Source organism: Trachypithecus francoisi, unplaced genomic scaffold (genome assembly GCF_009764315.1).
Source record: "Trachypithecus francoisi isolate TF-2019V2 unplaced genomic scaffold, Tfra_2.0 Lachesis_group12, whole genome shotgun sequence".
In the NCBI taxonomy this organism is placed as follows: domain Eukaryota; kingdom Metazoa; phylum Chordata; class Mammalia; order Primates; family Cercopithecidae; genus Trachypithecus; species Trachypithecus francoisi.
The window spans coordinates 97,957,284-97,982,168 of NW_022681457.1; the positions used below are offsets into that span (position 1 = coordinate 97,957,284).

At 49.8% G+C, this 24,885-nt stretch overlaps 2 protein-coding genes across 2 annotated transcripts; both read left to right on the plus strand.

Moving 5' to 3' along the window:
• The first annotated feature begins 1,048 nt into the window (after positions 1-1,048).
• Positions 1,049-12,352, plus strand: GPATCH3 (G-patch domain containing 3). The gene is made up of 7 exons (XM_033227617.1): positions 1,049-1,537; positions 3,827-4,251; positions 7,821-7,995; positions 8,778-8,837; positions 9,427-9,548; positions 9,663-9,790; positions 11,606-12,352. Exons 1-7 carry the CDS (start codon positions 1,087-1,089, stop codon positions 11,820-11,822), a joined length of 1,578 nt encoding a protein of 525 aa, XP_033083508.1. The 5' UTR covers positions 1,049-1,086; the 3' UTR covers positions 11,823-12,352.
• GPN2 (GPN-loop GTPase 2) lies at positions 12,352-23,618 on the plus strand. Its single transcript, XM_033227619.1, has 5 exons — positions 12,352-13,158; positions 13,724-13,880; positions 16,597-16,757; positions 18,086-18,216; positions 23,247-23,618. The coding sequence occupies exons 1-5, from the start codon at positions 12,748-12,750 to the stop codon at positions 23,317-23,319; spliced, it is 933 nt and encodes a 310-aa protein (XP_033083510.1). The 5' UTR covers positions 12,352-12,747; the 3' UTR covers positions 23,320-23,618.
• The last annotated feature ends 1,267 nt before the right edge of the window (positions 23,619-24,885 follow it).

Sequence of the window (24,885 nt, forward strand, 5' to 3'; positions counted from 1 at the left end):
TGTAATTCCAGCACTTTGGGAGGCCGAGGCAGGCGGATCACGAGGTCAGGAGATCGAGACCATCCTGGCTAACACGGTGAAACCCCGTCTCTACTAAAAATACAAAAAATTAGCCGGTCGTGGTGGCGGGCACCTGAAGACCCAGCTACTCGGGAAGCTGAAGCAGGAGAATGGCGTGAACCCGGGAGGGGGCGCTTGCAGTGAGCTGAGATCGCACCACTGCACTCCAGCCTGGGTGACAGAGCGAGACTCCATCTCAGAAAAAAAAAAAAAAAAAAAAAGGCCAGGCATAGTGGGGTGCATCTGTGGTCCCAGCACTTCAGCCTGGGCGACAGAGACCCCAACTCAAAAATAAATAAAACATTACCTACAAGTGCTGAGTCAAATGAAGTGTAGCAACTTCGCTTTTACTAGATAAAGTCAACTGTTTTCCAAAGTGGTTGTATCAACTTACATTTCCAACAACAGTGTATGAGAGCTCCAGTTCCACCATGTTGCCATCGATTCGAAGGTTTTAAAGTTTGCCAACGTGGTGGATGCAAAGTGGGTCTCGCTGCATTTCCTTTATTACTGAGTTGCGCATCTTTTCTTTAACGTAAGCCTCTAGCAACTCATAGCACTTTCATTGTAAATTGGACCTGCGTGTTTCCACTTTTGTGAAGTATCTGTGGCACATTTTTCTACTGGGTTATCTTTTTCTTACCGATTTGTGGGAAAATGGAAAAATAAATGGAAGAACGACTAAAGGTTCAGAACTGAGGAAGGTTGAGATTAGGTGTGCAAGATTCACAACTAAATACCTCAAAAATGACCCCTCCCGCAGGCTTCTTATTTGGTACTCATTAGAGCTTTATGAAAGAGCTCTATGACCCCATTTTCCAGGTGAGTTTTTCCATCATCGCCGGCTTCCCTCTGTGGGAAAGGAATACAGAAGACTTCAGATCTTGCGGCTCCAGATTCCACAACCCCAACACCAACGGACTAGTTAGAATTTTCACAATCTCGCAACGCAGACGCTGGAGCGTTGCTCGCGGTGTTTTCGCGAGACTTGAGACTTGGTTCCAGCAGATCATGTGACAATCCAACATGGCGGTGCCCGGCGAGGCGGAGGAGGAAGCGACAGTTTACCTGGTAGTGAGCGGTATCCCCTCCGTGTTGCGCTCGGCCCATTTGCGAAGCTACTTTAGCCAGTTCCGAGAAGAGCGCGGCGGTGGCTTCCTCTGTTTCCACTACCGGCATCGGCCTGAGCGGGCCCCTCCGCAGGCCGCTCCTAACTCTGCCCTAACTCCTACGGACCCAGCCGCTGGGGGCCAGCTTCTCGCCCAGACTTCGGCCACCGATGTCCGGCCTCTCTCCACTCGAGACTCTACTCCGATCCAGACCCCCACCTGCTGCTGCGTCATCTCGGTAAGGGGGTTGGCTCAAGCTCAGAGGCTTCTTCGCATGTACTCGGGCCGCCGGTGGCTGGATTCTCACGGGACTTGGCTACCGGGTCGCTGTCTCATCCGCAGACTTCGGCTACCTACGGAGGCATCAGGTAAGAGTGAGAAAGTAGACTGGGCCTACGGGCCTGGAACAGAGGCACCTTGTCAGAAGAGTGGTGAGGATAAGTCAGGCATCTGGTTAGGACTCTAGGAGTTTAGGTCATATTCTAGACAGTTTCAGGCTCAACTTGCAGGGAGTTAGTTCAATGCATGGAGAAAAATAAACCGGAGAGGCTTATTCGGAAGAGCTTTCATTTTGTTAGGTCTCTTCTGAGACCCTTTCTCTATCCAAGGCGTTGATTTTGCACTAACACAGAAGGAAAAAAGGAAATCCAGTCTCTAACCTTCTTACTGTCTTTCTCTCCTGCTCTCTCTCTGTGCTTCCTACCCAGTCCTTTCAGTAAGATGCAAATGAAGAGACAATCTTTTCTCTGGACAGCTCCCACTTTTATGGGAAATCAGTTTGATGGGGAAACAGGACAGTGTCAGAGCCCTCCAGTTCACACATTCAACAGATGCTTATATTGCTAGACCTAGTGTGACTAGCTGGGTATGCAGAAAACAGTTGCACATAGTGTGTGCTCAGAATCCACAAAGGAAGAGATTTGGAAAAATATAATTGCCACAGAGATGTCATTCTAATTGTTAGCATTGGCTGAACACTCTGTGTATTTAGTAGGCACTGTTCTAAGCCTTTTGTTTTCTTACCCCTCACAACAGTCCTATGAGATAGGAGCTATTGTTTCTCCCATTTTATAGGTGAAGAAACTGAGGGAAGCGAAGTTATGTGACTTGCCTGAGGTTACAGAGTTAGTTAGTGTCAGGGCTACAACAAACCTAGGCATCTGTTCCAGAGCCTATACTGTTTATCACTAAGTGCTGTGAGATGACAGAGAAGGGAGAAACTGACTTCCTAGACGGATCTTGAAATATGACTTTCCATCTGGGTCTTGAAAAATAAATAGGAGTTAATAGGAGAGAATGGTGTTTCTGGGTTTCAAGGTAAATGGCATTTGCAAAGACACAGATTTGAAAGTCCGTGAAACTTTCAGGGCATGCTAAATTGTTCATTGTGGGCCAGGTTGTAGTGGCTCGTGCCTGTAATCCCAGCACTTTGGGAGGTGCAGGTGGGCGGATCTCTTGAGCCCAGGAGTTCAATACCAGCCTGGGCAACATGGTGAAACCCCATCTCTACCAAAAATACAAATTAACCGGTTGTGGTGGCGCATGCCTGTAGTCCCAACTACTTGCGAGGTTGAGGTGGGGGAATCGCTTGAGCCCAGAAGGTGGAGGTTGCAGTGAGTCAAGATTGTGCCACTGTACTCCAGCCTGAGTGACAGAACGAGACCCCATCTCAAAAAAAAAAAGAAAAAGAAGGAGGAGGAAAAAAAGAAATTAAGAGAAAAATTATTTGTTGTGGCTGAAGCACATGGTATGAAGACATGCAGGAGGTGGGAGTTGGTGACAGTTGAGAATCAAAAGGTCATCAGATGGGTGGATTGCTTGAGGCCAGGACCAGCCTGGACAACATGGCATAACCCTGTCTGTACTAGAAATACAAAAATCAGCCAGGCATGGTGGCACATGCCTGTAATCCCAGCTACTTGGGAGGCTGAAACACGAGAATCACTTGAACCCGGGAGGCGGAGGTTGTAGTGAGCTGAGATCGCACAACTGCATACTGCAGTCTGGGTGACAGAGTGAGAATCTGTCTCAGAAAAAAAAAAATAAAAAAAAATAAACAAAAATAAGGTCATCAGGAGCGAGAGCTGGAAGAAACTTGTATGCCCAGCCAAGGTGATGAGAAATGACATGAAACTACTAGGTAGTTCTGCAGTTCTGCTTGGGGAGAGATGAAAAGACCTGGAGAAGTTTGAGAGGGAGGAACAGCATTAGGCTAATGGATTTATTTTATTATTTATTTATTTTTGAGACAGGGTACTCTGTCACCCGAGATGGAGTGCAGTGGTGCAGTCTCGGCTCACTACAGCCTCACTTCCCAGGCTCAAGCAGTCCTCCTGCCTCAGCCTCCCAAGGAGCTGGGATCACAGGGTGCACCACCACTCCCAGCTAATTTTTTTATTTTTTGTAGAGATAAGGGTCTCACCATGTTGCCCAGGCTGATCTTGAAATCCTGAGTTCAAGCAATCCTCCTGCCTCAGCCTCCCAAAGTGCTGGGATCACAACTGTGAGCCACTGTGTCAGCCTGGATGTATTTATTTTTATTTTGTCTAAGTCTGTTTACTCGGGAAAGGCTAATAGATTTAAACATTGGCCAATTTCTGGCTCAAGTGTTGCTGGAGGCTTCTGGGTTTCAAGATCTATTCTCCCTCCTTCCCAAGCTTTGGGCTCCTTTCCCTTCAAGACCCGAAAGGAAATGCAGAGTCGGAAAGCTGAGAATGAAGCCTTCACCCTGGCTGACCTGAAGCAACTGCCAGAGCTGAACCCACCAGTGCTGATGCCCAATGGGAATGTGGGGACTCCCCTGCGGGTTTTTCTGGAGTTGATCCGGGCCTGCCGCCTACCCCCTCGGATCATCACCCAGCTGCAGCTCCAGTTCCCCAAGACAGGTTCCTCCCGGCGCTACGGCAATGTGCCTTTTGAGTATGAGGACGCAGAGACTGTGGAGCAGGAAGAGCTTGTGTATACAGCAGAGGGTGAGGAAATACCCCAGGGAACCTGCCTGGCAGATACACCAGCCAGCCCCTGTGGAGAGCCTGAGGAAGAAGCAAGGAAGGAAGAGGAAGAAGAGTCTCACTCAGATGACGTGAGTACAGTGTGCTACCCTGTTCTGCTGGCAGCTGAAAGAGGCCAAAGGCATTAATAATACCACTTTTCAATTGTCCATTACAAGGGTGCGGTCGTGGTGCGGTCTCTGCTCACTGCAAGCTCCGCCTCCCGGGTTTACGCCATTTTCCTGCCTCAGCCTCCCGAGTAGCTGGGACTACAGGCGCCCGCCACCACGCCCGGCTAATATTTTTTTTTTTTTTTTTTTGAGACGGAGTCTCGCTCAGTCGCCCAGGCTGGAGTGCAGTGGCCGGATCTCAGCTCACTGCAAGCTCCGCCTCCCGGGTTTACGCCATTCTCCTGCCTAAGCCTCCTGAGTAGCTGGGACCACAGGCGCCCGCCACCTCGCCCGGCTAGTTTTTTTGTATTTTTTAGTAGAGACGGGGTTTCACCGTGTTAGCCAGGATGGTCTCAATCTCCTGACCTCGTGATCCACCCACCTCGGCCTCCCAAAGTGCTGGGATTACAGGCGTGAGCCACTGCGCCTGGCCTGTTACAAGGGTTCTTACCCTGGGGTCCTCAGGAGGGTTCCAAGGAGTCTGAGAAGGAATGTAAAACTACATTTGCATGTGTGTTTCTGTATTTATCTAGGGAGATGGTTCAGAGCTTTTACCAGAATATTCGGAAGTGGGTCTTATTTTTCACTCCCTTGGGAGGGATATATAAGGATGGTTCTTTTTTTTTTTTTTTTGAGACAGAACCTCGCTCTGTTGTCCAGGCTGGAGTGCAGTGGTGGGATCTCAGCTCACTGCAAACTCCGCCTCCTGGGTTCACGCCATTCTCCTGCCTCAGCCTCCCGAGTAGCTGGGACTACAGGCGTCCGCCACCACGCCTGGCTAATTTTTTGTATTTTTAGTAGAGACGGGGTTTCACCGTGTTAGCCAGGATGGTCTCGATCTCCTGACCTCGTGATCTGCCTGCCTCAGCCTCCCAAAGTGCTGGGATTATAGGTGTGAGCCACCGCGCCCAGCCAGGATGGTTCCTTTTTATTCATTTTTTCTTTTTTTTTGAGACTGAGTCTCGCTGTGTCACCCAGGCTGGAATGAAGTGGTGCGATCTAGGCTCACTGCAACTTCCACCTTCTGGGGTTTAAGTGATTCTCCTGCCTCAGCCTCCCGAGTAAGCTGGGACTATAGGCTTGTGCCACCAAGCCCGGCTAGTTTTTTGTTTTTGTATTTTTAGTAGAGGCGGGGTTTCACCGTGTTAACCAGGAGAGTCTCAATCTCCTGACCTCGTGACCCACCTGCCTTGGCCTCCCAAAGTGCTGGGATTACAGGCATGACCCACTGCGCCAGGCCCATTTTTTCTCTTTTAAAAATTATTTCCAGCTGGGCATGGAATTGTTTGAACCCGGGAGGCAGGGGTTGCAGTGAGCTGAGAAAAAAAAAAAATTTCCCTGTGAAAGACCAGATAAGGCGAATTCATTTTCAGACATGAAAATGTGCTGCCCAAGACGTGCAGTGACTTGTCTAAGATCATCTCAGGAAATAGAGGTCGAGCTAGGATGTGAGCCCAGTTCTTGCTTCTTCCCTAACCTCTGCGTGCTGTCATGATGTGACTGAGCCGTCATCTCTATTTTCGGACCTCGAGGCAGCAGATTGAACAGTAGCCTCTACTCTCACTTTATTAGTGACATAGACATTTCTTTGGTTCCTTTCCCCAGACTTGGTTGCACATCCATAAAATCAGTAAGGTGGGCCGGGTGCGGTGGCTCAAGCCTGTAATCCCAGCACTTTGGGAGGCCCAGATGGGCGGATCACGAGGTCAGGAGATCGAGACCATCCTGGCTAACACAGTGAAACCCCGTCTCTACTAAAAAATACAAAAAACTAGCCGGGCGAGGTGGCGGGCGTCTGTAGTCCCAGCTACTCAGGAGGCTGAGGCAGGAGAATGGCATAAACCCAGGAGGCAGAGCTTGCAGTGAGCTGAGATCTGGCCACTGCACTCTAGCCTGGGCGACAGAGCAAGACTCCGTCTCAAAAAAACAAACAGACAAAAAAGCTCCCAGCCAAAATTGCTAAGATATCTGGACCACATCCTTAGTGTGGTACCATCCTGACTTCCCCTCCCTCCCCTCTTCTCTCTCCTTCCTTCCTTCCTTCCTTTTTTTTTTTTTTTTGAAGCAGGCTGTGGTTCTGTTGCCCTGGCTGGAGTGCAGTGGTGCAATCTCGGCTCTCTGCAGCCTTCAACTCCCTGGGCTCAAGCCATCCTCTCACCTCAGCTTCCCCAGTAGCTAGGACTACACTCACACATCACCACACTTGGCTAATTTTTGTATTTTTAGTAGAGATAGGGTTTTGTCTTGTTGCCTAAACTGGTCTTGAACCCCTGAGCTCAAGGGATCCTCCCACCTTGGCCTCCCAAAGTGCTGGAATTACAGGTGTGAGCCACTGTGTCTGGCCCCATCCTGACTTTTCTTCAGTACTTGAAGGCCTGCAGGGTTTCAAGCCAGGAATCATTCTGTCATTCCACAAATCCAGTCAAGCCAAGGGCTAGTGTAGGATTCCGAAGGCATTCTAAGACCCATTTCCTGCCCTCAAAGAGCCTAAAATCTCCCTGAAGAGAAAGAACTAGCATCTGGAGATACTGCAACTGGATGTGGCCACCCGGGTTTGCATTACTGGCTCTGCTGCTCCCTCAGTGTACTCTTTTTTTTTTTTTTTGAGGCGGAGTCTCGCTCTGTCGCCCAGGCTGGAGTGCAGTGACCGGATCTCAGCTCACTGCAAGCTCCGCCTCCCGGATTTAGGCCATTCTCCTGCCTCAGCCTCCCGAGTAACTGGGACTACAGGCGCCCGCCACGTCGCCCAGCTAGTTTTTTTTGTATTTTTAGTAGAGACGGGGTTTCACCGTGTTAGCCAGGATGGTCTCGATCTCCTGACCTCGTGATCCGCCCGTCTCGGCCTCCCAAAGTGCTGGGATTACAGGCTTGAGCCACCGCGCCCGGCCTCAGTGTACTCTTTTGAACAAATAACGTTTTACTCCTCCGAACCTAGGTTTTGTCATCTGTAGAATGGGAATAATGGTACTTATCTCACAGGGTTGTTGTGATGATTAAAGGAGCTAAGCTATGGGAAGGGCCTGACACACCAGAGACAATAAGCATTCTTGTCCATTCTTTCTTTGTGATGTCACATAAAAAGGCCTAACCAGTGTGTACTGATTAGCATTGAGAGTTCAGAGACTGGTGCGAGAGCTGTGGGCCTAAGTTCGGGGGGCTTCATGCAGGCTGTAGGACTTGAGGGACGAGGAGGATTTAACCAAGTGGAGAAGAGAAGGGTGTGGGAGAGGAAAGTGGGTATTTCAGGCAGGGAAAGACATGGCCAAAAGCACAGAGGTGAGTGAGGCTTGTGGGGACAGGAGCAAACTATGTTGAGAATGATCAGGGGCTAGAGACATGTGTTGGTCGGGGGCCAAATATGTGCTGCTTCTTGGAGAAATTCGAAGGAATGGGGCTGAGGTTTGCCACACGTGCCTCCTGTGCCCTGAGCTTCCCTCCCTCTGGGCATGAGGTCAGGAAGCTCAGGCAGATCACCTCTCCCTGCCTTTTAGGACGATGACCGGGGTGAGGAATGGGAACGGCATGAAGCGCTGCATGAGGACGTGACCGGGCAGGAGCGGACCACTGAACGGCTCTTTGAGGAGGAGATTGAGCTCAAGTGGGAGAAGGGTGGCTCTGGCCTGGTGTTTTATACCGATGCCCAGTTCTGGCAGGAGGAAGAAGGAGGTAATGCTGGTACCCAGGCAAAGGCAGGGGTGACCCCTGCTGCATTCTCTTGGGGTTCCCTGTTCTGCACAGTAGATTCCCTAGTGGTGAGCCCAAACAAAAGGCTAGGGAACAGGCTGACCTTTATTGTATATGAGAGACCAATCATCCTTTTTAAGAGTGGGGATCAGTGAGATGGAGAGAAAATGCTCCCCCCGCCCCCTGCAAATTCTGAATAACCCTCCCAGAGGAAGGATCTTAAAATACAAACAAACTGGGTGCAGTGGCTCATGCCTATAGTCCGAACTACTCAAGAGACTGAGGCAGGAGGATCACTTGAGCCCAGGAGTTCAAGGTTGCAGTGAGCTATGAACCCACCACTTTACTCCAGCCTGGGGGACAGAGTGAGACCTTCTCTAAAATAAACAAATGCCCCGCTGGGCACGGTGGCTCACGCCTGTAATCCCAGCACTTTGGGAGGCTGAGTTGGGCAGATCACAAGATCAAAAGATCGAGACCATCCTGGCCAACATGGTGAAACCCCGTCTCTACGAAAAATAAAAAAATTAGCTGGGTGTGGTAGCGTGCACCTGTAGTCCCAGCTACTTGGGAGGCTGAGGCAGGAGAATCGCTTGAACCCGGGAGGCAGAGGTTGCAGTGAGCCAAGATCACGCCACTGCACTCTAGCCTGGCGACAGAACGAGACTCTGTCTCAAAAAAAAAGCCAAACAACTCTAGGTTTACCTCTTAATAGAACTGAAAGTCCTTATTGCACTCTGTTGGATGCTTTTCTATCCCTGCAGATTTTGATGAACAGACAGCTGATGACTGGGATGTGGACGTGAGCGTGTACTATGACAGAGGTACTGGGCAAGGAATGGCAATACTGGGAGGTGAAACGGGTGCCCTGGCCTTGCAGTGACACTTTTCCAGAGCTAGCAAAGGCTGAGACAGGGAACCATTCCCTTGGGGTAGCCTACTGAGAGCGTTCCTCTTAAAACATCTTTGGTTGTGTACATTAAGTGCTAGTTTTGGACAGAGCCTTCTTCCTTTCTTGGAGGAGGACGAGGGACAGATAGTCCTCAGGGGCTCTGGGTCTGATGGTCAGGCCCTGGTAGGTGGCTGGTCAGGAACTCAGGCTCTAGTAAGGGTTTAGATTTTAGAAGAGAAAATGACCTGGGTGGGGGAAATAGCCAAGTGGGGGAAGGGAGAAGACCTGGGTTCTAATCCTCTGTCTGTCATTTGTTGACTCTGTTACTTTTCTGCACCACAGTCTTCTCATCTGTATGACTGGGGAGAACCATGGTTCCTACTTTTGGGGAGCTCGCACTCTGAGAGAGATACAGAACACCATTAAATGAATAAGTCAATCTTACGAGGGGGACCTGGAAACCTGATTCTTCCCCCTTCTTTGAGAGGGACGCTTCCATAAACTGAGCTCTGGTTCCTCAGATGGTGGAGACAAGGATGCCCGAGACTCTCTCCAAATGCGTCTGGAACAGAGACTCCGAGACGGGCAGGAAGATGGCTCTGTGATCGAACGCCAGGTGGGCACCTTTGAGCGCCACACCAAGGTGAGTGAGCACTGTGCCCACCCCATGGACCCCTCTCTTTTCCTTCTCCCATCCCCATTCAGCCTGCTCCCAGCAGGAGTCCTATTTCTTGAATCTTATCCCTTCACTCTGCAGGGCATTGGGCGGAAGGTGATGGAGCGGCAGGGCTGGGCTGAGGGCCAGGGCCTGGGCAGCAGGTGTTCAGGGGTGCCTGAGGCCCTGGATGGTGATGGCCAACACCCCAGATGCAAGCGTGGATTGGGGTAAGTGTGGCTGAGGGACTTCCCTGGGGGCCCAAGCCTTTCAGCTATGCCCTGGTTTCCCTCTTCCCACTGGTTTTGGCATGGGTGCTGAGTACTCTTGCAGGATGAACTTCAAAACAGAGTTAAGAGGAAAAATTGAATCTGGGCCAGGTGCGGTGGCTCAAGCCTGTAATCCTAACACTTTGGGAGGCTGAAGTAGTAGGATTCCTTGAGCCCAGTTTGAAACCAGCCTGGGCAACATGTGAGACTGTCTCTATTTAATTAAAAAAAAAAAAAAAAAAAAGCCCGGGCATGGTGGCTCACACCTGTAATCATAACACTTTGGGGAGGCTGAGGTGGGCGGATCATTTGAGGTCAGGAGTTGGAGACCAGCCTGGCCAACATGGTGAAACCCAGTCTACTAAAAATACAAAAATTAGCCGGGTGTGGTGGCTCACGCCTGTAATCCCAGCACTTCGGGATGCTGAGGCGGGTGGATCATGAGATCAGGAGTTTGAGACCAGCCTGGTTAAGATGGTGAAATCCTGTCTCTACTAAAAATACAAAAAATTAGCTGGGCACGGTAGTGGGCACCTGTAATCCCAGCTACTCGGGAGGCTGAGGCAGGAGAGTCACTTGAATCCAGGAGGCTGAGGTTGCAGTGAGCCGAGATCGCACCACTGCACTCTAGCCTGGGCAACAGATGAAGACTCTATCGCAAAAAAAAAAAAAAAAAATCCCGGGCGCGGTGGCTCAAGCCTGTAATCCCAGCACTTTGGGAGGCTGAGACGGGCGGATCACGAGGTCGGAGATCGAGACCATCCTGGCTAATACGGTGAAACCCGTCTCTACTAAAAAAAAATACAAGGGCCGGGCGCGGTGGCTCAAGCCTGTAATCCCAGCACTTTGGGAGGCCGAGACGGGCGGATCACGAGGTCAGGAGATCGAGACCATCCTGGCTAGCATGGTGAAACCCCGTCTCTACTAAAAATACAAAAAACTAGCCGGGCGAGGTGGCGGGCGCCTGTAGTCCCAGCTACTCGGGAGGCTGAGGCAGGAGAATGGCGTGAACCCGGGAGGCGGAGCTTGCAGTGAGCCGAGATTGCGCCACTGCACTCCAGTCTGGGCGACAGAGCGAGACTCCGCCTCAAAAAAGAAAAAAAAAAAAAATACAAATAACTAGCCGGGTGAGGTGGCGGGCGCCTGTAGTCCCAGCTACTCGGCAGGCTGAGGCAGGAGAATGGCGTAAACCCGGGAGGCGGAGCTTGCAGTGAGTTGAGATCTGGCCACTGTACTCCAGCCTGAGCGACAGAGGGAGACTCCGTTTCAAAAAAAAAATAAAAAAAAAAAAATTAGCTGGGCATAGTGGCATGCGCCTGTAGTCCCAGCTACTCTGGAGGCAGAAGAATCACTTGAACCCAGGAGGTGGAGGTTGCAGTGAGCTGAGATCACGCCATTACAATCCAGCCTGGGTGACATAGTGAGACCCTGTCTCAAAAATAAATAAATAATAAATAAATAAATAAATCTTTTTTTTTTTTTTTTTTAAAGACTGAGCCCTAAGGCTTAACAAGATCATTCATACCCTTTGTTGGAGGAGTTTGGACTTGATGGTTACTATTAGGAAGTCTGTAGTGACAGAATGAAAATTTTATCTGAGGTCCCTTCTTGCTGGCACTGTCAATGGATAGGTAAGAGGGCTGGAGAGCAAAGACCCATATTTAAAGCCTCTGTCTTTGGACAAACCAGATGTAGTAGCTACTTCCCCGTCTTCTCCCAACCCCTGTAACTGGAACTTGAGAGCATCCTTCTCACTGAGGGCCCGTTTTTATCCAGGTACCATGGAGAGAAGCTACAGCCATTTGGGCAACTGAAGAGGCCCCGTAGAAATGGCCTGGGGCTCATCTCCACCATCTATGATGAGCCTCTACCCCAGGACCAGATGGAGTCACTGCTCCGCCGCCAGCCACCCACCAGCATGAAGTTTCGGACAGACATGGCCTTTGTGAGGGGTTCCAGTTGTGCTTCAGACAGCCCCTCATTGCCTGATTGACCAGGTTGGGGGCTTCGTTGGTCAGAATCACTCATAGCTACACAAGAACCCTCTGCCCCGGCCTCATCTACCACTGAAGCAGAAAGGAGTCTGGGAGCAGCAGTCTTCGTGGCTGGTTCAGGGTGCTTTGCTCTGAGCCTGCCTGCCTGCCGGTTCTCTACCTCGGGCATTTTTACAAAAAGCCCCCTCCCGTCCCCTCCCCTTGGATATTAGGGGTAACGACCGATTGTCTTTGGTCTCTAACCCTAGTCTCTGGGCTTGCCCTTTGCCGTCTGCAGAACCTTGAAAAGCTGGATTGAGTGAGGCTATCAGCACAGCCTTCCTTGGGGACTCTGAAGGTGTCCCGACGAAGGCCAGAAAGAGGGGGAAAGGGACCTGGACGAGGAGAGGATTTGTGGTGCTTGGAAGAGCCAGCCTTGGGCGGGCCCTTCACCGCCTCTACCCTCACTAGGTGGGACTGCAGCAGAGCGTCCGCGGGAAGTGGCTTGGGTGTGCGACGTCACAGAAGAATAAAGACGGTTACTACTGGAGCTCCCTTTCTTTTCTAATTCGAGTCTGAAGGAAGTTCAGGGAAATTCCGAGAGAGACTTTCCCGCAAACACCCCACATTCGACCCATTCCCCGCAATAAAAACGCGGCTGCGCCGCCCGCCCCTCGGCGTCGAGCTACGTCCCCGCCGTGAGGGCGGGACTTCCTCTTTTTGGCTCGCCACTTCTGACGCTGTCCGGAAGTCGAGTTAGTCTAGTTAATACCGGCCCGTTAACTCTGCTTGGGCGACGCTGTCCCCGCTGTTCTGCCTGAGGCGAGTGACGCTGGCCGCCAACGAGGTATACGTCCTGGGTCCCTCGCCCTCAGTCTCGTCTCCGGTGCGGCTGCTCGCCCCGTTTTCCCTCTGAGCTGACCTGCTCCGGGCGGTGGGTGGCCCATGGCGGGGCCCGCTCCGACCACGGCCTTCGGGCAGGCGGTGATCGGCCCGCCGGGCTCAGGGAAGACCACGTACTGCCTGGGCATGAGTGAGTTCCTGCGCGCGCTGGGCCGGCGCGTGGCCGTGGTGAACCTGGACCCGGCCAACGAGGGGCTGCCGTACGAGTGTGCCGTGGACGTGGGCGAGCTGGTGGGGCTGGGCGACGTGATGGACGCGCTGCGCCTGGGGCCCAACGGCGGCCTGCTCTACTGCATGGAGTACCTGGAAGCCAACCTGGACTGGCTGCGTGCCAAGCTCGACCCCCTCCGCGGCCACTACTTCCTCTTCGACTGCCCAGGACAAGTGGAGCTCTGCACGCATCACGGCGCCCTGCGCAGCATCTTCTCCCAAATGGCGCAGTGGGACCTCAGGGTGAGTCTTAGGGCGGGGAGGACCATTTTGCGGATGGAGTAACTGAGACAGGGAGGACAGACGCCACACCCCCATGTCACACAGGGACGTAGGGGCTGAGTTGCTTTGGAGTAAAAGTGGCATGAGTTCAAAATCTGGTTCTGCTACTGACTCGCTGTGTGGTGTTGGTAAGTCAGTTCATCACTCTGAACCTCAGTTTACTCACGTGTAAAATGGGTGTTAGTAGCTAACTTGGCGATTTCGGAAGTATGGAAGGGGTTAATGTAGAAAGTGGCATGGAGATTGTTGTAAATTGGTGGGCAAAAGTAAATGAAAGAGTGGAGTCAGATGCCATGGGATTTAAACCCCTTGCCCACTGGGAGGCTCAGTGCAAGACAGCTTGTAAGAAAAAAAAAAAGCCTCCTATTTCCTGGGAGAAAGAAACAAGGGTAGTTATTAGAAAGAAACAGAGGCAGAAGGAGACTAATGGGGAAAGCTTCCCCTCTGTCCTCAAGCCCTCATTATCATGAGGGAATGCTGATTCCTGTTTCTCCAGGCCACTCTGACCCTGTCTCTTCCCTCCCAGCTGACTGCCGTCCACCTGGTGGATTCTCACTACTGCACAGACCCTGCCAAGTTCATTTCAGTACTGTGTACCTCCCTGGCCACCATGCTGCACGTGGAGCTGCCCCACATCAACCTCCTTTCCAAGATGGACCTCATTGAGCATTATGGGAAGCTGGGTAAGAGCTTCTGTTCCAGGTGAAGAGCAGGGCAGCAGCTGGGCTAGAATGAAGCAGACATCTCAGCTGAAGATAGCTGCCTCTGGTGCCTTGTGTGGTCTGCTGATAGTAACCACAGGCAGGTTCTGACTCCTGTCAGTTTATTTTGTGCCACTCTGTGCTAGATACCGTTGTGTAGATTTTGGAGACGAGAGAGCTACAGATGGTGTTAGGTATTACAAAGGAATAAAAGTGATATGACAGTGAATATTTGGGAGTGAGGTGAGTGAGCTTTGGAATAAAACAGGCATGAGTTTGAATTCTGGCTCTGCCACTGAATCACCGTGTGATCTGGGTAAGTCAGTTCATCTCTCTGGACCTCAGTTTCTTACTTCTGCTCTGAGGCAGTGGCATCTGAGCTGAGACGTGAATGGTGAGAAGGAGCCAGCCAACGGAGGACTGTTCTATGCAGAGGCACCAGTAGGGATAAAGGCCTTGTCTTAGTCAGTTTGTGCTGCCATCACAAAAATACCATAGACCAGATGGCTTAGCCAATAAATATTTATTTCTCACAGTTGTGGAGGCTGGTAAGTCCAAGATCAAGATACAAGCAGATCTGGTATGTGGTGAGAGCCTGCTTCCTGGCTCCTAGACAGCCTCCTCCTGTCCTCACAGAAGGAGGCTATATTCTCACATGGCAGAGAGACAGAGAAGGGGTGGGAGGCCAGGGACAAAATAGGGAAGACTGAAGTGGGCTGGTATGAGGGGAGTTGGCTAGAGTCCCAGTGGCCAGTTTTCTTTTCTTGACAAATTAGTACTCTCGACCAGGCGTGGTGGCTCACGTCTGTAATCCCAGCACTTTGGGAGGCTGAGGTGGGCAGATCACCTGAGGTCAGGAGTTCGAGACCAGCTTGACCAACATCGAGAAACCCCACCTCTACTAAAAATACAAAAAAGTAGCCAGGCATGGTGGCGCATGCCTGTAATCTCAGCTACTCGGGAAGCTGAGGCAGGAGAATCGCTTGAACCTGGGAGGCAGAGGTTGTAGTGAGCCGAGATCACACCATTGCACTCCAGCCTGGGCAACAAGAGTGAAACTCCATCTCAAAAAAAAAAAAAGAAAAAACTTAGGCCAGGCGCGGTGGCTCACACCTGTAATCCCAGCACTTTGAGAGGCTGAGGCAGGCAGATCACGAGGTCAGGAGATCGAGACCATCCTGGCTAACACGGTGAAACCCCGTCTCTACTAAAAATACAAAAAATTAGCCAGGCGTCGTGGCGGGCACCTGTAGTCCCAGCTACTCGGGAGGCTGAGGCAGGAGAATGGCGTGAACCCGGGAGGTGAAGCTTGCAGTGAGCCGAGATCGCGCCACTGCACCCCAGACTGGGCAGCAGTGCAAGACTCTGTCTCAAAAAAAAAAAAAAAACCAAAAATGTAGCTGGATGTGGTGGATGTGGTGGCGGGCGCCTGTAGTCCCAGCTACTCAGGAGGCTGAGGCAGGAGAATGGTGTGAACCCAGGAGGCAGAGCTTTCAGTAAGCTGAGATCGTGCCACTGCACTCCAGCCTGGGCGACAGAGCGAGACTCCATCTCAAAAAACAAAAAAAAATTAGTACTCTCCTAAACTGGGGATGTTGTTCCCTAAATAGCATCTCTAGCCACAAAGGAACCTAGAGAAGACAGATAAAATGACCAGCACATGAGCAGTAGGGAGGTTGTTGGGAAAGGGAGGTGTCAGGACCTTGTCCAGGGAGCCAGCTAGCTTCTAGTTTGGACATAGAGTGATGTAGAGTCCTCAGCTCACTTTAGGACAGATCTGCCAAGGAGCCCAGATACTTAAGTTTTCTGGGCAGAAACAGGCCACTAGGGGGAGGTGCGACTTGCTTCTTTTAGTGGGAAATGATTTATAAAACCCAATCAGGGACCTCAGCATCATCTAGTCCTTATTTTACATTAAGAAATAACCGGCTCAGAAAAGCAAAGTGATATACCCAGGAGGCTACCCTGCTAGAATGTAGCATTTATTCAGTTTAACCATTTACAGAGTCTTTGCAGTGTACATGCCAGGTCCTGAGGGTATGACCTGACTATGAGCTCTGTGAGGTGAGGACAACCATGCACAGTTCTTGGTACATGTTTGATATCATTATTTGCAACTTTATTTATTTATTTTTGAGACAGTTTCGCTCTTGTTGCCCAGGCTGGAGTGCAGTGGTGCAATCTCGGCTCACTGCATCCTCTGCCTCCCAGATTCAAGCGATTCTCCTGCCTCAGCCTCCCGAGTAGCTGGGATTACAGGCATGTGCCACCAGGTCCGGCTAATTTTGTATTTTTAGTAGAGATGGAGTTTCACCATATTACCTGGTCTTGAACTCCTGACCTCAGGTCATCACCCACCTCGGCCTCCCAAAGTGCTGGGATTACAGGTGTGAGCCACTGAGCCACCATGCCCAGCCTGTTTGCAGTTGTTGATCAAGCACTTCTCTGTACCAGACACTGGGGTTTATAGCATTTAATCTTCACGACAGTGCTATGAAGTAGGTACCTGCCTATATAGCTAGTAAATAGCACAGCCAGCAGGGTAAAACCAAAAGCTTTTTTTCTTAGTAACTTCATTTTACTGTGTCAAGTAATACTTGAGTGCATGAAGACACAAAGGAAAAAAAGAAAAACGAACCTCGTCCTCAGGTCTTTAGCCTGATACTGGTTGCTCCTGAACACTGTTTTCTCTCTTTAGCCTTCAACCTGGACTACTACACAGAGGTTCTGGACCTCTCCTACCTGCTTGACCACCTGGCTTCTGACCCTTTCTTCCGCCACTACCGCCAGCTCAATGAGAAGCTAGTGCAACTCATCGAAGACTATAGCCTGGTCTCCTTTATCCCTCTGAACATCCAGGTACTGGGGGCTAAGACAGGACTCTGACAGTGCCTGGGATTCACCAAGCCAAAAGCACAGGATGCTTTGAGGGCTTAAACAATGGTCTTTGCCCTGGCTGGGTTGACTATCACTGAGTAATCTTAGTTTTAGGACCAGGGGCTGCTGTAGGGGCAGAATTCCAGTAAAGAGAGTGGACCAAACTTTTGCCTGTCTATTCTGTTTTGCTGTATCCTCTCTTCACATGTTCCCTCCTCAGTGTGAAAATGGGTGAGTTCAGAAAGTCATCAGCAAGAAACTTGACCAGGACCAGGGACAAGTCTCTTAAGCCCATTCAACTGGGCAACTGTCTGTTGACTTTGCAAAGTGGTACCCAACCCCTGTGCCTCTCACCTTTACCCTGCAGAGATAACCTGGGAGACGCAGGTACATGTTAGATTCCTTTCTGCAGTGGGTGAACTTGAGCTAACTTGTCTTCTCACTTCTAATGCCACACTTATATGAGGAGATGAATTCTATAATATCAGTCATAACAGTTATCTCTTATTTATGGCTTTCTGTGCTGGGCACTGTGCTAAGGACTAGACATATGTAATTTTGCTTTGTCCTTCCCACCATGTGATATATAGACTGTTTTTATTACTGTATATGGATGAGGAAACAGTTATAGTTTTTTTTGTGTGTGTGATGGAATCTCACTCTGTCGCCCAGGATGGAGTGCAGTGGCGTGATCTTGGCTCACTGCAACCTCCACCTCCTGGGTTCAACCGATTCTCCTGCCTCAGCCTCTCAAGTAACTGGGATTACAGGCATCTGTCATCATGCCCAGCTAATTTTTGTATTTTTAGTGCAGACAGGGTTTCACCATGTTGGCCAGGCTGGTCTCAAACTCCTGACCTCAAGTGATCCACCTGCCTCAGCCTCCCAAAGTGCTAGGCTTTACAGGCGTGAACCACCGCGTCTGTCCCAGTTATAGATTTAAAACATGCATATTTATTGGATATCTGCTTAAGAGAAGTACTGTGCCAGGCACTGGGAATACTGCGACAGATGATCTGGCCCTAAGAGGTAGGGGAGGCAGGTGAGTTAATAGGCATTTATTACATGTACAATAGGTGTAAACCCAGGGGACTATGGATGTGCATAGGGGAGCTTATCTGTTCTAATCTGAGTGAGTTGGTGGTCAGAAAACATGGGATTTATCCAGCCTTTGGGGACATGTAGAACTACTCCAGGCCAAGAAAGCTACATGTACAGAGGCAAGATGGAGGAAGGTATATTTAGAGATTGCAAGCAGTTTTACACACTTCTGTTTCACTCACAGAACTGTTTCTCTCCTCCCTGCTCAGGACAAGGAGAGCATCCAGCGAGTCCTGCAGGCTGTGGATAAAGCCAATGGATACTGTTTCGGAGCCCAAGAGCAGCGAAGCCTAGAGGCCATGATGTCTGCCGCAATGGGAGCCGACTTCCATTTCTCTTCGTATCCTTGCCAGCTTCCTGGCCATAGCGGAGAGGGTGAGACATGGGGCTCAGGAATGGCCACAGGAGGTGCAGTCATCATCCTTCTGGGTGACCTTTTTTTTTTTTTTTTTTTTTTGGTGAGGGAGTTTCGTTCTTATTTCCCATGCTGGATTGCACAATGTCGCAATCTTGGCTCACTGTAACCTCTGCCTCCCAGGTTCAAGCGATTCTCCTGCCTCAGCCTCCCGAGTAGCTGGGGTTACAGGCATGTGCCACTGTGCCCAGCTAATTTTTGTATTTTTAGTAGAGACGGGGTTTCACCATGTTGGCCAGGCTGATCTGGAACTCCTGACCTCAGGTGATCCACCCGCCTCAGCTTCCCAAAGTGCTAGGATTACAGACGTGAGCCACCGCACCCAGCCATGGATGACTGATTCATATTGATCAGTTGGGCTTCCTAATGACTGTCTCTCATGTGCAAAGGTGGTCCCTTGGCTTCAGAGTTGGTTGTACTGAGGACAAGGGACAATACTGATCAGTAGGAGCAACAAATACAGAGGTCCAGAAATGAGAGGGCATTGGTCATTTGGGAGAGATGCAGGAGGTCCAGTTGCCTGGTGTGTTGCATGTGAAGAGGAAAGGACTTTGCAGAGGTGCAGGCAGGGCTGCTGAGGGAGGGGCCTGAGTGCCCTACTAAGGAATATGGACTTCAGTTCATGAGTGGGCAGTGGGAACCAGTATTCAAGCAGTACTGTTGAACAGGGTGTGACACGATCAGATGTACATTTTAGGAAAGCCCCTGCAATTGTGGAAAATGCATTTAAGGGATGTGATTGGGGGCAGAAGAGTTTTACAGTCTTGTTAGGTGAGAAGGGCTGAAAAATTTGTAGTGAGAATAGAAAGGTGTGGAATGGAAAAATACTAAAGAGATAGACTATAGGAGTCAGTGACTGAATGGGTAGATATAGCTGGAATAGAATTTAGCTTCCCACAATCTCTGGCTTAGACAGTGCATGGGTGGTTTTACTAATCACTGAGGCAGGAAAAGGAGGAGGGGGCAGGTTTGTCACATGGATAAAAGGGACAAGAGCTGGCAGATGTGCTGTGTTCAGGGGTCCATGGGACATCCAGAGCTATCCAAGAGGGAGCCAGACTTTGGGGCTTGGTTAGTGACTAGTGAGGCTGGAGCCAAGGTCATGGGTAGGTGTCCATCAGGTCACAGAGGCCCTGCGTGAAGCAGGACAGGAAAGTCCAGGCCCTCTAGACTGATGCTGTCACAGATTCAGCATCTACGCAGCATGCTGGAGACAAGGGGGACTCAGAGTCTTAAGGTGTAGGGGAAAAGAATTCCAGCCAGTGCTTACTGATCTGTGTGGAGCCATCTGTGGGAAACAAAGCTCATGGGGTGGGGGTTACAGGAATGACTTACAAATAATGGTAGTAGAGTGTGCAGTCCCTGGTGAAGGTACTAAGGAGCTGTGTCACACCTGCAGTTAATGTAGGCAGGCCAATTGGACTGCATGTGCTCAGCAAAGGAGGGGAGGAGCAATTTTTTTTTTTTTTTTAATTTAAGATGGACTTTTGGCCGAGTGCGGTGGCTCACACCTGTAATCCCAGCACTTTAGGAGGCTGAGGCGGGCGGATCACAAGGTCAGGAGATCGAGACCATCCTGGCTAACAAGGTGAAACCCGTCTCTACTAAAAATACAAAAAATTAGCCGAGTATGGCAGCATAAACCTGTAGTCCCAGCTGCTGGGGAGGCCGAGACAGGAGAATGGCATGAACCCAGGAGGTGGAACTTGCAGTGAGCCGAGATTGTGTCACTGCACTCCAGCCTGGGCAACAGAGCAAGACTCTGTCTCTTTGAGACACCTCGGCCTCCCAAAGTGCTGGGATTACAGGTGTGAGCCAGCACGCCTGGCCTTTTTTTCTTTTCTTTTTTTTTTTTTTTCATTAGAGACGGGGTTTCACCTTGCAGCCTAGGCTGGGAGGAGCAATTTAAATAGTGTTGTAATATTTTGTACACCATGCACATGGTTCCCAACTTACGATGGTTCAACTTTACAATAGCATGAAAGCTATATGCATTCAGTAGAAATCGTACTTTTGGTACCTATCAATCATTCTTTCACTTTCAGTACAGTATTCAGTAAATTACATGAGATATTCAATACTTTATTATAAAACAGGCTTTGTGTTAGATAATTTTGCCCAAATGCAGGCTAACATAAGTGTTCTAAGAATATTTAAGGTAGGTGAGACTAAACTGTGATGTGTGGTAGGTTATGTGTATTAAATGCATTTTCGACTTAAGATATTTTTGATTTGGGATGGGTTTATCAGGATGTGACCCCATCATAAGTCATGGAGCATCTGTACGTTACTTTATGTATTCATATATATAAAGGATTCTATTCACAAAACCATGTATGCTGCATTTAACAAATAATTTGAGGAATTTTCAAGGGTATTTTTAACCATATACATTTGTGCTGATTTTAGATTCTGCCCCAACCCTAACCCACTTAAGATTCAGCAGCTCTCAGCTGGGCGTGGTGGCTCACACCTGTAATCCCAGCACTTTGGGAGGCCGAGGTGGGTGGATCACGAGGTCAGGAGATCGAGACCATCCTGGCTCACACAGTGAAACCCTGTCTCAACTAAAAATACAAAAAATTAGCTGGGTGTGATGGCAGGTGCCTGTAGTCCCAGCTACTTAGGAGGCTGAGGCAGGAGAATGGCATGAACCCGGGAGGCGGAACTCGCAGTGAGCCAAGACTGCCACTGCACTCCAGCCTGGGTGACAGAGCAAGACTCCGTCTCAAAAAAAAAAAAAAGGATTCAGCAGCTCTCTATAAGAGAGTAGGGACTGATACAAAGAAGGGAGCGGTCAGCTCTGCTGAAGGGTAGGTGGGTAAGGAAAGCTTTATGGAGTCATGGCACGTAAGTTGCATCATTTCAAGGTGAAGGTTAGCCAGTCTAATGAAGAAGGAAAGGGAATTCAAGTTAAAGAGAACAGTATATGCAAAAGCATAGAGGTTCAAAGTTGAGACAGGTTTTGAGGGTTGCAAATAAGATGGCATGGGCCAAGTGTAATGGCTTCATGCCTGTAATTCCAACACGTTGGGAGTTAAAAGGTGGGAGGATTGCTCAAGGCCAGGAGTTTGAGACCAGACTGGGCAACATAGTTGAGACCCCATCTGTCTCTCTCTTTTTTATTTTTTTTGTTTTTTTTTTATTTTTTATTTATTTATTTTTTTTGAGACGGAGTCTCGCTCTGTCACCCAGGCTGGAGTGCAGTGGCCAGATCTCAGCTCACTGCAAGCTCCGCCTCCCGGGTTCACGCCATTCTCCTGCCTCAGCCTCCCGAGTAGCTGGGACTACAGGCGCCACCACCTCGCCCGGCTAGTTTTTTGTATTTTTAGTAGAGATGGGGTTTCACCGTGTTAGCCAGGATGGTCTCGATCTCCTGACCTCGTGATCCGCCCGTCTCGGCCTCCCAAAGTGCTGGGATTACAGGCTTGAGCCACCGCGCCCGGCCTCTCTCTTTTTTAAAGTATAAAAATTTATTTTTGACAAAAAGCAGGGGCTGGGCATGGTGGCTCATGCCTGTAATCCCAGCACCTTGGGAGGCCAAGTGGGGGCAGATCACCTGAGGCCAGATCACCTGGCCAAATGGTGAAACCATGTTTCTATTTTAAAAATACAAAAATTAGCTGGGTGTGGTGGCGCACGCCTGTAGTTCCAGCTACTTGAGAGGCTGAGGCAGGAGAATTGCTTGAACCCGGGAGGTGGAGGTTGCAGTGAGCCAAGATGGCGCCACAGTACTTCAGCCTGGGTGACAGAGTGACACTCCATCTCAAAAAAAAAAAAAGTAGGATGGCATGACTTGTGAGCAGGGCAAGGATTCGGAGAGGGGAGCAGCAGTGGGGCCAGACAGGTAGGCAGGTAGGAGGTGAGGCTTTGTATGCCCTACTCAGGAATGTGGGCATTAGGTCAGAGATAAGCAAGGTGGATTTCACTGATCCTCAGTGATCTTCAGGGCCAACTTGCACAGAAATAAGGCAGTATCTGCTGTGGAAAAGTCACTGGGAAGGGGCACCAGTTGAGAGTCAATCTGAGTAGGGGTGAGATGGATTTTGGTTGATGGATTCATAGAGACAGTAAAGAAAGGCCTATAAGGGCCGGGCATGGTGGCTCACGCCTGTAATCCCAGCACTTAGGGAGGCCGAGGTGGGCAGATCACGAGGTCAGGAGATCGAGACCATTCTGGCCAACATGGTGAAACCCCATCTCTACTAAAAATACAAAAATTAGCTGGGTGTGGTGGCAGGTACCTGTAGTCCCAGCTACTCTGGAGGCTGAGGCAGGAGAGTTGCTTGAACCAGGAGTTGGAGGTTGCAATGAGCCGAGATCGCGCTACTGCACTCCAGCTTTGTGACAGAGTGAGACTCCATCTCAAAAAAAAAAGAAAAAGAAAAAGGTCTGTAACTTGAACATCATTTGGTGGGCTACGTACTCTATTTGCAGGGTCATTTAATCTTCATTTCAACCCCTTTTATAAGTGAGGCGACAGGCCCAAGGTCCCTCTCCCGGGATGTTTTGGAAGAACAGTTCAAACCTTGGTTTTGCTGGGTGTAGGATCTCAGTTTCTTACTTTGGAGCCATTGGTAGTAGAACAGCCGTGGTGTCCTAACATAGCCAACGTAGCCATGGCTAACCTCCATCTCCTCATCAGACCCCAGACCCAGACATCATCAGGATTTGAACCCGCTTGGTCTGGCTCCAGAGCATGTACCATAACACAACATTGGAAGGTTAGCGCTCTTCAGTCCTTTGATCCGCAGCAGTGTGTGGAAGAGGCACTTAGAGGAGCATTTGAGTCTGGATGTTTTTGGAGGCTTCTCATACCTGATTGGTCCCTATAATTTATGAGGAAGAGAGGGATGGACATGGTTGGAGTGTAGCCATCAGCAGAAGTCACATCCTGCCCAGACCAGCTCCCCATCCTCTGCCTATGCTATCAGCCTTGACGCACCCTTTCTCAGCACACTGGGCATCCAGGAGAAGTACCTGGCACCCTCGAACCAGTCAGTGGAGCAGGAAGCCATGCAGCTATAGCAACAAGGTGGACCCTGGAGACCAGGATGCATAACCCAGCACTGGGGAAAGTGGAGGCTCCTGATGCAGGCTGCAGACCCAAGAGCAAGTCCTCCCAGCGAGAGCTGGTGGGCTGGCAAGGGGACAGTGAGCTCTGCAAAGGACTTCTGGCCAAAAAGCCAGACATGGCGCCAAGCAGAACACCTACCATACTGTCAGTGGTGTCTGTGAGCTCTGGGCCCTGCCACCAGAAAGTCGAGCACTGGTCCTACTCAGGCTGTGACGGAATGTGCTACAATACAAGAGTTTATTTTCTACTTTTTGTGACTTCCAAACTGTTCTTCAATCTTCCGGGCCCAGGGGTTTGGGGAAGAATGAGGGAATGTCACCTTCCCTTGGAATAATCAGTATTTCCCCAAAGCATATAATTCACATTCAGTCACATAGGATTGACATTCAGTCTCTAGTCAGGTGTTTTTATTAATCTTCAGTTTTTGGTTCTGAGGTTTGTTTGTTTTTTAAAAAGATGAGGTCTCACTATATGGCCCAGGCTGGACTCAAACTCCTGGGCTCAAGCAGTCCTCCCACGTGAGACGCCTGAGTAACTGGGACTACAGGTGTGAGCCACTGTGTCCCAATATTTTCAGTTTTAACAGAGCCTCAAACTTCAAGCTTTCACAGGCAACACTTCCTAGCTAGACCTTTATTATGTTTTATATTCATTTTATTTGTTTTACGGTTTTATTCTATTTTTGACAAGTGTTGACTAGTTTTCTATTTACAGTAGTGGTTAAAAGTTTACTTCAAGGCCGGGCATAGTGGCTCATGCCTGTAATCCCAGCACTTTGGGAGGCCGAGGCGGGCAGATGACAAGGTCAAGAGATTGAGACCATCCTGGCCAACATGGTGAAACCCCATCTCTACCAAAAAAATTTAAAAATTAGCTGGGCATGGTGGTGCGTGCCTGTAGTTCTAGTTACTTGGGAGGCTGAGGCAGGAGAATTGTTTGAACCCAGGAGTCAGAGGTTACAGTGAACTGAGATTGTGCCACTGCACTCCATCCTGGTGACAGAGTGAGACTTTGTCTCAAAAAAAACGGTTTGCTTCAAAAATGAAATACAAGGCTGGGCACGTTGACTCATGCCTGTAAGCCCAGCACATTGGAAGGCTGACGTGGGCGGATCACCTGAGATCAGGAGTTCGAGACCAGCCTCGCCAACATGGTGAAACCCCTCTCTACTAAAAACACAAAAATTAGCTGGGCATGGTGTTGCAGGCCTATAATCCCAGCTACTGAGGAGGCTGAGGGAGAAGAATTGCTTGAACCCGGGAGGCAGAGGTTGCAGTGAGCCAAGATTGTGCCATTACATTTCAACCTGGGCGACACAGCGAGACTCTATCTCAAAAAATATATAAGTTGTGTAAAGAAAAATATTAATATATAATATGGCAGTTCCTGTGAGAGAGTGGCAAAAATTAAGAGGGCTTGAAGTTTTTTCTTTGCTCTTGCAACTGGCTGGATGCAGTTCATATATTTTTCAACCAGTAGGTGGCACCCCAGCCTTATTTTTTGCAGTTATAACCTGG